The 12,607-nt window shown below is 52.4% G+C and overlaps 1 protein-coding gene across 3 annotated transcripts in view; it reads right to left on the minus strand.

Annotated features, from left to right (window-relative positions):
• The window catches only part of LOC120042781 (casein kinase I), an 82,115-nt gene that overhangs the window by 33,164 nt on the left and 36,344 nt on the right, over positions 1–12,607 (minus strand). For all 3 annotated transcript variants that reach the window (XM_038987586.1, XM_038987588.1, XM_038987587.1), the window contains exon 3: positions 5,567–5,715. In XM_038987586.1, the coding sequence (XP_038843514.1) occupies positions 5,567–5,715 (149 nt within the window). The remainder of the gene's footprint in view (positions 1–5,566; positions 5,716–12,607) is intronic.

Below are 12,607 nucleotides of genomic sequence, written 5' to 3' on the forward strand. Positions count from 1 at the left end.
TAGGCTGATCTGGAGAGGAGAGAGCTTGCTCAATAGCTAGGCTGATCTGGACAGCTTGATCAATAGCTAGGCTGATCTGGACAGGAGAGAGCTTGATCAATAACAGCTAGTCTGATCTGGAGAGGACAGGAGAGAGCTTGATCAATAACAGCTAGTCTGATCTGGAGAGGTCAGGAGAGAGCTTGATCAATAACAGCTAGTCTGATCTGGAGAGGACAGCAGAGAGCTTGATCAATAACGGCTAGTCTGATCTGGAGAGGACAACAGAGAGCTTGATCAATAACAGCTAGGCTGATCTGGAGAGGACAGGAGAGCTTGATCAATAACAACTAGGCTGATCTGGAGAGGAGAGAGCTTGATCAATAACAGCTAGTCTGCTCTGGAGAGGAGAGAGTTCGATCAATAACAGCTAGGCTGATCTGGCCAGGTTGATCAATAGCTAGGCAGATATGGAGAGGAGAGAGCTTGCTCAATAGCTAGGCTGATCTGGAGAGGAGAGAGCTTGCTCAATAGCTAGGCTGATCTGGACAGCTTGATCAATAGCTAGGCTGATCTGGAGAGGAGAGAGCTTGCTCAATAGCTAGGCTGATCTGGACAGCTTGATCAATAGCTAGGCTGATCTGGAGAGGAGAGAGCTTGCTCAATAGCTAGGCTGATCTGGACAGCTTGATCAATAGCTAGGCTGATCTGGACAGCTTGATCAATAGCTAGGCTGATCTGGAGAGGAGCTTGCTCAATAGCTAGGCTGATCTGGACAGGAGAGCTGGCATTAGCATAAGCAATAATGCGCATAGAAAGTGGATATACATGGATGGGTGTCACAATGTTAAAATGAAAACAACTGGAGGACACCTGGTAGTATAAACTGGAAAACACCTGATATTATAAAACACTGCAGCACTACCGTAACAAAAAATGAAGTAGAAGCAATTGCTAATAGGGATGTGCATCTAGATCCAGGGCAGGGGTTCCTCTATACGCATCTAGATCCGGGGCAGGGGTTTCTCTATACGCATCTAGATCCGGGGCAGGGGATTCTCTATACGCATCTAGATCCGGGGCAGGGGTTTCTCTATACGCATCTAGATCCGGGGCAGGGGTTCCTCTATACGCATCTAGATCCGGGGCAGGGGTTCCTCTATACGCATCTAGATCCGGGGCAGGGGATTCTCTATACGCATCTAGATCCGGGGCAGGGGATTCTCTATACGCATCTAGATCCGGGGCAGGGGTTCCTCTATACGCATCTGGATCCGGGGCAGGGGTTCCTCTATACGCATCTGGATCCGGGGCAGGGGTTCCTCTATACGCATCTAGATCCAGGGCAGGGGTTCCTCTATACGCATCTAGATCCAGGGCAGGGGTTCCTCTATACGCATCTAGATCCAGGGCAGGGGTTCCTCTATACGCATCTAGATCCAGGGCAGGGGTTCCTCTATACGCATCTAGATCCAGGGCAGGGGATCCTCTATACGCATCTAGATCCAGGGCAGGGGTTCCTCTATACGCATCTAGATCCAGGGCAGGGGTTCCTCTATACGCATCTAGATCCAGGGCAGGGGTTCCTCTATACGCATCTAGATCCAGGGCAGGGGTTCCTCTATACGCATCTAGATCCAGGGCAGGGGTTCCTCTATACGCATCTAGATCCAGGGCAGGGGTTCCTCTATACGCATCTAGATCCAGGGCAGGGGTTCCTCTATACGCATCTAGATCCAGGGCAGGGGTTCCTCTATACGCATCTAGATCCAGGGCAGGGGTTCCTCTATACGCATCTAGATCCAGGGCAGGGGTTCCTCTATACGCATCTAGATCCAGGGCAGGGGTTCCTCTATACGCATCTAGATCCAGGGCAGGGGTTCCTCTATACGCATCTAGATCCAGGGCAGGGGTTCCTCTATACGCATCTAGATCCAGGGCAGGGGTTCCTCTATACGCATCTAGATCCAGGGCAGGGGTTCCTCTATACGCATCTAGATCCAGGGCAGGGGTTCCTCTATACGCATCTAGATCCAGGGCAGGGGTTTCTCTATACGCATCTAGATCCAGGGCAGGGGTTTCTCTATACGCATCTAGATCCAGGGCAGGGGTTTCTCTATACGCATCTAGATCCAGGGCAGGGGTTCCTCTATACGCATCTAGATCCAGGGCAGGGGTTCCTCTATACGCATCTAGATCCAGGGCAGGGGTTCCTCTATACGCATCTAGATCCAGGGCAGGGGTTCCTCTATACGCATCTAGATCCAGGGCAGGGGTTCCTCTATACGCATCTAGATCCAGGGCAGGGGTTCCTCTATACGCATCTAGATCCAGGGCAGGGGTTCCTCTATACGCATCTAGATCCAGGGCAGGGGATTCTCTATACGCATCTAGATCCAGGGCAGGGGTTTCTCTATACGCATCTAGATCCAGGGCAGGGGTTTCTCTATACGCATCTAGATCCAGGGCAGGGGTTTCTCTATACGCATCTAGATCCAGGGCAGGGGTTTCTCTATACGCATCTAGATCCAGGGCAGGGGTTTCTCTATACGCATCTAGATCCAGGGCAGGGGTTTCTCTATACGCATCTAGATCCAGGGCAGGGGTTCCTCTATACGCATCTAGATCCAGGGCAGGGGTTCCTCTATACGCATCTAGATCCAGGGCAGGGGTTTCTCTATACGCATCTAGACCCAGGGCAGGGGTTTCTCTATACGCATCTAGACCCAGGGCAGGGGTTTCTCTATACGCATCTAGACCCAGGGCAGGGGTTTCTCTATACACATCTAGATCCAGGGCAGGGGTTTCTCTATACACATCTAGATCCAGGGCAGGGGTTTCTCTATACGCATCTAGATCCAGGGCAGGGGTTTCTCTATACACATCTAGATCCAGGGCAGGGGTTTCTCAGCATTAGAAACCCCTGGGCGGGTAGAAATGACAACGGACCTATATATTTACATGACATTTGTATGTAGATTGTTCAGGTTCACCATCGGCAATAGTTGTGGTAGTTTTGCTTCAGACAACGGGATATTGCTGTCCTATGACATATCTTTTGCTACCTCACTGCATGGTTGAACAAGGAGAAGAGAAGCTCTGAGTCAAAACTTCCAAACGGTCTAAACCATTCCATTATGAGACGGGGGTGAAATTCAAAGTTGTGCGATATAGATCTCCCCCTCTAATTGATAGTGTGGTGGTAGATGCCCAGTCTCCCTTATTGGAAGCATCCTACATACACCATAAGACATACACGCGTGTAGTTTGACTAAGCTACAGATATTACCTGGGGTTGTTCAGCAGGCTAAATGACCTGTAGATCAGTGACTGTCAACACGGTTCCACGCAGTTACACACTGAACAACAGGACGCGTCAGTTGTCACAAAAGATGAGAGGTATTTTTCAGGAGGTAGAAAGAACGTAATAATATGAGCCATAAATGTGACTGAAACATCAATCCGGAACGTTCTGAATCGCTTCCCTGATCGATGCATGCTTAAACATTTGAATCGATGGGTATCGGTGAATCGTTACATCCCTAATTGCTAACTAACTGTCAACAATGTTAGCTGGCTAACTGTGACACCACTGTACTATCAATGTAGATTGGCCATGGACAGTCAACAGAATAAATAGCTTTATGATCCAGACTAGACCCGTCTGACTGGTTCAACAGTGGGATATATGTGTTGTGTGTATGTACTGACACGTGGAACTAAAACACACACACACTACATGTTTTAAATGGATGTAAATTGTAAAGTCATTTGTCTGTAATGTCTTTTTGGTTATGTGTCTGACTCCAGTAAAGACCAGCTGTCTCCATTGGCGTCGGCTAACGAGACCCTAATAAATCAAAAACAAGATGGGGGAAAAACTAACAAGGAGGAAGACCCTCATTCGGCAATGCAAACCTGACACACACCTGACACACACTGCAAATAGAATCGTGAAGCCAACAAGGAGGTGTTTCTACATCAGCCTGAGGGGCTGCATGGTCACAGTGGGACAAGGGGCTGCATGGTCACAGTGGGACAAGGGGCTGCATGGTCACAGTGGGACAAGGGGCTGCATGGTCACAGTGGGACAAGGGGCTGCATGGTCACAGTGGGACAAGGGGCTGCATGGTCACAGTGGGACAAGGGGCTGCATGGTCACAGTGGGACAAGGCTTCCTAACATTCACAATGGAGGCAGAGTTAAGAGACGGTCAGGACGGGGGTGGTGGCCAGTGTCATTCAGGACGGGGATGGTGGCCAGTGTCATTCAGGACGGGGGTGGTGGCCAGTGTCATTCAGGACGGGGGTGGTGGCCAGTGTCATTCAGGACGGGGGTGGTGGCCAGTGTCATTCAGGACGGGTGTGGTGGCCAGTGTCATTCAGGACGGGGGGGGGGTGGTGGCCAGTGTCATTCAGGACGGGGGGGGGGTGGTGGCCAGTGTCATTCAGGACGGGGGGGGGTGGTGGCCAGTGTCATTCAGGACGGGGGTGGTGGCCAGTGTCATTCAGGACGGGTGTGGTGGCCAGTGTCATTCAGGACGGGGGGGGGGTGGTGGCCAGTGTCATTCAGGACGGGGGGGGGGTGGTGGCCAGTGTCATTCAGGACGGGGGGGGGGGTGGTGGCCAGTGTCATTCAGGACGGGGGGGGGGGGTGGTGGCCAGTGTCATTCAGGACGGGGGGGGGTGGTGGCCAGTGTCATTCAGGACGGGGGGGGGTGGTGGCCAGTGTCATTCAGGACGGGGGGGGGTGGTGGCCAGTGTCATTCAGGACGGGGGGGGTGGTGGCCAGTGTCATTCAGGACGGGGGGGGTGGTGGCCAGTGTCATTCAGGACGGGGGGGGTGGTGGCCAGTGTCATTCAGGACGGGGGGGGGTGGTGGCCAGTGTCATTCAGGACGGGGGGGGGTGGTGGCCAGTGTCATTCAGGACGGGGGGGGGGTGGTGGCCAGTGTCATTCAGGACGGGGGGGGGGTGGTGGCCAGTGTCATTCAGGACGGGGGGGGGTGGTGGCCAGTGTCATTCAGGACGGGGGGGGTGGTGGCCAGTGTCATTCAGGAGGGGGGGGGTGGTGGCCAGTGTCATTCAGGAGGGGGGTGGTGGCCAGTGTCATTCAGGACGGGGGTGGTGGCCAGTGTCATTCAGGACGGGGGTGGTGGCCAGTGTCATTCAGGACGGGGGTGGTGGCCAGTGTCATTCAGGACGGGGGTGGTGGCCAGTGTCATTCAGGACGGGGGTGGTGGCCAGTGTCATTCAGGACGGGGGTGGTGGCCAGTGTCATTCAGGACGGGGGTGGTGGCCAGTGTCATTCAGGATGGGGGTGGCGGCCAGTGTCATTCAGGACGGGGGTGGTGGCCAGTGTCATTCAGGACGGGGGTGGTGGCCAGTGTCATTCAGGACGGGGGTGGCGGCCAGTGTCATTCAGGATGGGGGTGGTGGCCAGTGTCATTCAGGATGGGGGTAGCCCCCGTTATAGTGCCCCCCTGAAGGTGGTCCCGTACCCCCAGGTTGGCACGCACCCTGCCTTGGTGCACACACACACACCAGTCTCTCACCATCTGGTCAGCCAGCAGCAGGACAGTCTCTTACCATCTGGTCAGCCAGCAGCAGGACAGTCTTCAGGGAGAACTTGCGGGAGCAGAAGTTGAACAGGTCTTCCAGACTAGGTCCTAACAGCTCCATCACCATCACGTTGTAGTCGCCCTCCGCCCCACACCACTTTATCGTTGGGATACCCACTGTGGGGGAGACAGACAGGAGAGAGACAGGAGAGAGACAGAGAGAAACAGAGAGAGATGTTAGTCATGTAAAGTAACCATGTGTTTAATCATATACCCATTGATACCCACTGTAGGTGGAAAGAGTTAAATTAACATTTAGGGGAGAAAAAAATATTATTCTTCATGTATTATAATGTCTCTAGAAAGTTTGACATTACAGCAAATGACTTGTAACATATTGAGTAGCATTTAGCACCAAGAGGGAGGAGTTAGGAGCTGAAACCAGGAACTAGCCCCAAAATACATCCCATCACAGCACTGGTATTGGGGCCAGGATGATACCACTATGGCAGTAGAACATAGCTACATCCTATCACAGCACTGGTATTGGGGCCAGGATGATACCACTATGGCAGTAGAACATAGCTACATCCTATCGCAGCACTGGTATTGGGGCCAGGATGATACCACTATGGCAGTAGAACATAGCTACATCCTATCACAGCACTGGTATTGGGGCCAGGATGATACCACTATGGCAGTAGAACATAGCTACATCCTATCACAGCACTGGTATTGGGGCCAGGATGATACCACTATGGCAGTAGAACATAGCTACATCCTATCACAGCACTGGTATTGGGGCCAGGATGATACCACTATGGCAGTAGAACATAGCTACATCCTATCACAGCACTGGTATTGGGGCCAGGATGATACCACTATGGCAGTAGAACATAGCTACATCCTATCACAGCACTGGTATTGGGGCCAGGATGATACCACTATGGCAGTAGAACATAGCTACATCCTATCACAGCACTGGTATTGGGGCCAGGATGATACCACTATGGCAGTAGAACATAGCTACATCCTATCGCAGCGTGGAGATGGTTGACAACATACTATAGCTGGTGAAGAATGTAACACACATACAAAAGCTCAAGGTGACCTCTACACAGATCTGAGGAGAGGAGGACGACAGAGGGAGGAGGCGGAGGGGAGGAGGACGACAGAGGGAGGAGGCGGAGGGGAGGAGGACGACAGAGGGAGGAGGCGGAGGGGAGGAGGACGACAGAGGGAGGAGGCGGAGGGGAGGAGGACGACAGAGCGAGGAGGCGGAGGGGAGGAGGACGTCAGAGGGAGGAGGCGGAGGGGAGGAGGACGTCAGAGGGAGGAGGCGGAGGGGAGGAGGACGACAGAGGGAGGAGGCGGAGGGGAGGAGGACGACAGAGGGAGGAGGCGGAGGGGAGGAGGACGACAGAGGGAGGAGGCGGAGGGGAGGAGGACGACAGGGGGAGGAGGCGGAGGGGAGGAGGACGACAGGGGGAGGAGGCGGAGGGGAGGAGGACGACAGGGGGAGGAGGCGGAGGGGAGGAGGACGACAGGGGGAGGAGGCGGAGGGGAGGAGGACGACAGGGGGAGGAGGCGGAGGGGAGGAGGACGACAGGGGGAGGAGGCGGAGGGGAGGAGGACGACAGGGGGAGGAGGCGGAGGACGACAGAGGGAGGAGGCGGAGGACGACAGAGGGAGGAGGCGGAGGACGACAGAGGGAGGAGGCGGAGGACGACAGAGGGAGGAGGCGGAGGACGACAGAGGGAGGAGGCGGAGGACGACAGAGGGAGGAGGCGGAGGACGACAGAGGGAGGAGGCGGAGGGGAGGAGGACGACAGAGGGAGGAGGCGGAGGGGAGGAGGACGACAGAGGGAGGAGGCGGAGGGGAGGAGGACGACAGGGAGGAGGCGGAGGGGAGGAGGACGTCAGGGGGAGGAGGCGGAGGGGAGGAGGACGACAGAGGGAGGAGGCGGAGGGGAGGAGGACGACAGGGGGAGGAGGCGGAGGGGAGGAGGACGACAGAGGGAGGAGGCGGAGGGGAGGAGGACGACAGAGGGAGGAGGACGACAGAGGGAGGAGGCGGAGGGGAGGAGGACGACAGAGGGAGGAGGCGGAGGGGAGGAGGACGACAGAGGGAGAAGGCGGAGGGGAGGAGGACGACAGAGGGAGGAGGCGGAGGGGAGTACTTTTGATTCAGTTCAGGCTGAGATTAGATGCAACAAAATAATAAATCACAAGAGGACAGGTCATATTAACCTAGTGTCTATCTACCTGACTGTCATCAGAGAGGGAGGACAGTTCATATTAACCTAGTGTCTATCTACCTGACTGTCATCAGAGAGGGAGGACAGTTCATATTAACCTAGTGTCTATCTACCTGACTGTCATCAGAGAGGGAGGACAGTTCATATTAACCTAGTGTCTATCTACCTGACTGTCATCAGAGAGGGAGGACAGTTCATATTAACCTAGTGTCTATCTACCTGACTGTCATCAGAGAGGGAGGACAGTTCATATTAACCTAGTGTCTACCTACCTGACTGTCATCAGAGAGGGAGGACAGTTCATATTAACCTAGTGTCTATCTACCTGACTGTCATCAGAGAGGGAGGACAGTTCATATTAACCTAGTGTCTATCTACCTGACTGTCATCAGAGAGGGAGGACAGTTCATATTAACCTAGTGTCTACCTACCTGACTGTCATCAGAGAGGGAGGACAGTTCATATTAACCTAGTGTCTATCTACCTGACTGTCATCAGAGAGGGAGGACAGTTCATATTAACCTAGCGTCTATCTACCTGACTGTCATCAGAGAGGGAGGACAGTTCATATTAACCTAGCGTCTATCTACCTGACTGTCATCAGAGAGGGAGGACAGGTCATATTAACCTAGCGTCTATCTACCTGACTGTCATCAGAGAGGGAGGACAGTTCATATTAACCTAGTGTCTATCTACCTGACTGTCATCAGAGAGGGAGGACAGTTCATATTAACCTAGTGTCTATCTACCTGACTGTCATCAGAGCAGTCAGCGTGCAGGAATGTCCACCAGTTTGTGGCATTGTGTTGTGACAAAACTGCACATTATAGAGTGGCCTTTTATTGTCCCCCAGCACAAGGTGCACCTGTGTAATGATCATGCTGTTTAATCAGCTTCTTGATATGCCACACCTGTCAGGTGGATGGATTATCTTGGTAAAGGAGAAATGCTCACTAACAAGGATGTAAACACATTTGTGCACAACATTTGAGAGAAATAATATTTTTGTGCATATGGAAAATGTCATGACAATATCGTATCGTGAAGTCCCTGGCAATTCCCTGCTCTACAGCAGGAGCTGCTATAATGTGTATACTTTATATGTAAAACTCAGAACATTCTCTCTTTGTAACACACACACACACACACACACACACACGTTAGTTAGGGTGAGTTTTGGGTCACAGTCAGCCCCTCAGTCCAGACAGCTGGTATAGTAGTAGTGGTAGCTGTCGACAGTTCCTGAACATTAGCCTGCCTGCCTGCCTGCCTGCCTGCCTTTAGATTGGCCTGCCTGCCTGCCTTTAGATTGGCCTGCCTGCCTGCCTTTAGATTGGCCTGCCTGCCTGCCTTTAGATTGGCCTGCCTGCCTGCCTTTAGATTGGCCTGCCTGCCTGCCTTTAGACTGGCCTGCCTGCCTGCCTGCCTTTAGACTGGCCTGCCTGCCTGCCTGCCTTTAGACTGGCCTGCCTGCCTGCCTGCCTTTTGATTGGCCTGCCTGCCTTTTGATTGGCCTGCCTGCCTTTTGATTGGCCTGCCTGCCTTTTGATTGGCCTGCCTGCCTTTTGATTGGCCTGCCTGCCTTTTGATTGGCCTGCCTGCCTTTTGATTGGCCTGCCTGCCTTTTGATTGGCCTGCCTGCCTGCCTGCCTGCCTTTAGACTGGCCTGCCTGCCTGCCTGCCTGCCTTTAGACTGGCCTGCCTGCCTGCCTGCCTTTAGACTGGCCTGCCTGCCTTTAGATTGGCCTGCCTGCCTTTAGATTGGCCTGCCTGCCTTTAGATTGGCCTGCCTGCCTTTAGATTGGCCTGCCTGCCTTTAGATTGGCCTGCCTGCCTTTAGATTGGCCTGCCTGCCTTTAGATTGGCCTGCCTGCCTTTAGATTGGCCTGCCTGCCTGCCTGCCTTTAGATTGGCCTGCCTGCCTGCCTGCCTTTAGATCTAAAGGCAGGCAGGCCAATCTAAAGGCAGGCAGGCAGGCCAATCTAAAGGCAGGCAGGCCAATCTAAAGGCAGGCAGGCCAATCTAAAGGCCTGCCTGCCTGCCTTTAGATTGGCCTGCCTGCCTTTAGATTGGCCTGCCTGCCTGCCTGCCTGCCTTTAGATTGGCCTGCCTGCCTGCCTGCCTTTAGATTGGCCTGCCTGCCTGCCTGCCTTTAGATTGGCCTGCCTGCCTGCCTTTAGATTGGCCTGCCTGCCTGCCTGCCTTTAGATTGGCCTGCCTGCCTGCCTGCCTTTAGATTGGCCTGCCTGCCTGCCTGCCTTTAGATTGGCCTGCCTGCCTGCCTGCCTTTAGATTGGCCTGCCTGCCTGCCTGCCTGCCTTTAGATTGGCCTGCCTGCCTGCCTTTAGATTGGCCTGCCTGCCTGCCTTTAGATTGGCCTGCCTGCCTGCCTTTAGATTGGCCTGCCTGCCCTAATACAGGAGGGAGAATAGAGTAGTAGACTGGTGATCAGCATTTTACACTTTACCCAGCTCAGCTACAGACAGACACTAGTTCACAGAGACAGACATAGGCAGGCGCACACACAGACAGAGTCTGGTGTGTTTGTCTCTTAGTCTTAAAGCCAAAGTGTAGCGAGACGTGCTTTTAGCATCTGTCATAGTGAGTACATGTCTTCCAGAGTGTGTTCTGAAAGCTGGAGGAGACATATATGGGCTAGCCAGGCGGAGTGTGTGTGTGTTAGCCAGGCTAACATCAGCACATAGACCATCTCCAATGAGCAGTACACCACACCAGGAAGCTGGAGGAGACATATATGGGCTAGCCAGGCGGAGTGTGTGTGTGTTAGCCAGGCTAACATCAGCACATAGACCATCTCCAATGAGCGGTACACCACACCAGGAAGCTGTTTTGCTAACATCAGCACATAGACCATCTCCAATGAGCGGTACACCACACCAGGAAGCTGGAGGAGACATATATGGGCTAGCCAGGCGGAGTGTGTGTGTGTTAGCCAGGCTAACATCAGCACATAGACCATCTCCAATGAGCGGTACACCACACCAGGAAGCTGGAGGAGACATATATGGGCTAGCCAGGCGGAGTGTGTGTGTGTTAGCCAGGCTAACATCAGCACATAGACCATCTCCAATGAGCGGTACACCACACCAGGAAGCTGTTTTGCTAACATCAGCACATAGACCATCTCCAATCAGCAGTACACCACACCAGGAAGCTGTTTTTAGCAGCAGCCTGTATATAGGCTACAGTTGAAAACACTAGATAAGGGGTTCTCCAACTTGTTGGGGCCAGGGACCCCCTCATAACTCCAGTGAGACAGAAATAGCATACAGGGGAGTTTATGACTTCGGCAGGGCCGGACGAACCAAGCGTCGGGCCCTGAGAAGGAACATTTTAAAAAGACCCACCTCTTTGCATCGGAGAGAAAATTTGGCCGTTTTCAAGCTAATTTCCTGCAATTCTAAGTCTCGGTTTTTGGTAAAAAGCTGAGGGACGGGCCTGGAGAAATATAACCACTCAAATTAGACAGAGCTATGGATGCATGGACTGACCATCCATGATATCAACACTATAGTTTTAACCGTGTTTTGAGGCTACACAGTGTTTGTTTACATTTACTTTGTCTACAAACATTGGAGTAAAACCAGGTTATATTTGGGGTTCTGATGGGGTACCACAGTTGAACTAAGCTCATGAAGCATTTATAAGTTATATTCTTCAAGAATCAATGGGTACATCAGGGTTTGCCATACCAAAAATGGACGTAGCAACTAAGGATTCTAGCTTTAAATTACAGTGCTTTTACGTAAAATATATATATATATTAACAATAGTGCAATAAAATAAGTATTGAGTTGGAAAAATGTATAATTGGTGGAGTACTGTGGATACCAATATCCCTGTGAGCCTCCCAGGCCCATGTAGCTGAGGGTTAAGAACAGAATACTGTGGATACTAATATCTCTGTGAGCCTCCCAGGCCCATGTAGCTGAGGGTTAAGAACAGAATACAGTGGATACTAATATCTCTGTGAGCCTCCCAGGCCCATGTTGCTGAGGGTTAAGAACAGAATACTGTGGATACTAATATCTCTGTGAGCCTCCCAGGCCCATGTAGCTGAGGGTTAAGAACAGAATACTGTGGATACTAATATCTCTGTGAGCCTCCCAGGCCCATGTTGCTGAGGGTTAAGAACAGAATACTGTGGATACTAATATCTCTGTGAGCCTCCCAGGCCCATGTTGCTGAGGGTTAAGAACAGAATACTGTGAATACTAATATCTCTGTGAGCCTCCCAGGACCATGTTGCTGAGGGTTAAGAACAGAATACTGTGGATACTAATATCCCTGTGAGCCTCCCAGGCCCATGTTGCTGAGGGTTAAGAACAGAATACTGTGGATACTAATATCCCTGTGAGCCTCCCAGGCCCATGTTGCTGAGGGTTAAGAACAGAATACTGTGGATACTAATATCCCTGTGAGCCTCCCAGGCCCATGTTGCTGAGGGTTAAGAACAGAATACTGTGAATACTAATATCTCTGTGAGCCTCCCAGGCCCATGTAGCTGAGGGTTAAGAACAGAATACTGTGGATACTAATATCCCTGTGAGCCTCCCAGGCCCATGTAGCTGAGGGTTAAGAACAGAATACTGTGGATACTAATATCTCTGTGAGCCTCCCAGGCCCATGTAGCTGAGGGTTAAGAACAGAATACTGTGGATACCAATATCCCTGTGAGCCTCCCAGGCCCATGTAGCTGAGGGTTAAGAACAGAATACTGTGGATACTAATATCCCTGTGAGCCTCCCAGGCCCATGTAGCTGAGGGTTAAGAACAGAATACTGTGGATA

The sequence above is a fragment of the Salvelinus namaycush genome, unplaced genomic scaffold (assembly GCF_016432855.1).
Source record: "Salvelinus namaycush isolate Seneca unplaced genomic scaffold, SaNama_1.0 Scaffold78, whole genome shotgun sequence".
Lineage (NCBI taxonomy): Eukaryota > Metazoa > Chordata > Actinopteri > Salmoniformes > Salmonidae > Salvelinus > Salvelinus namaycush.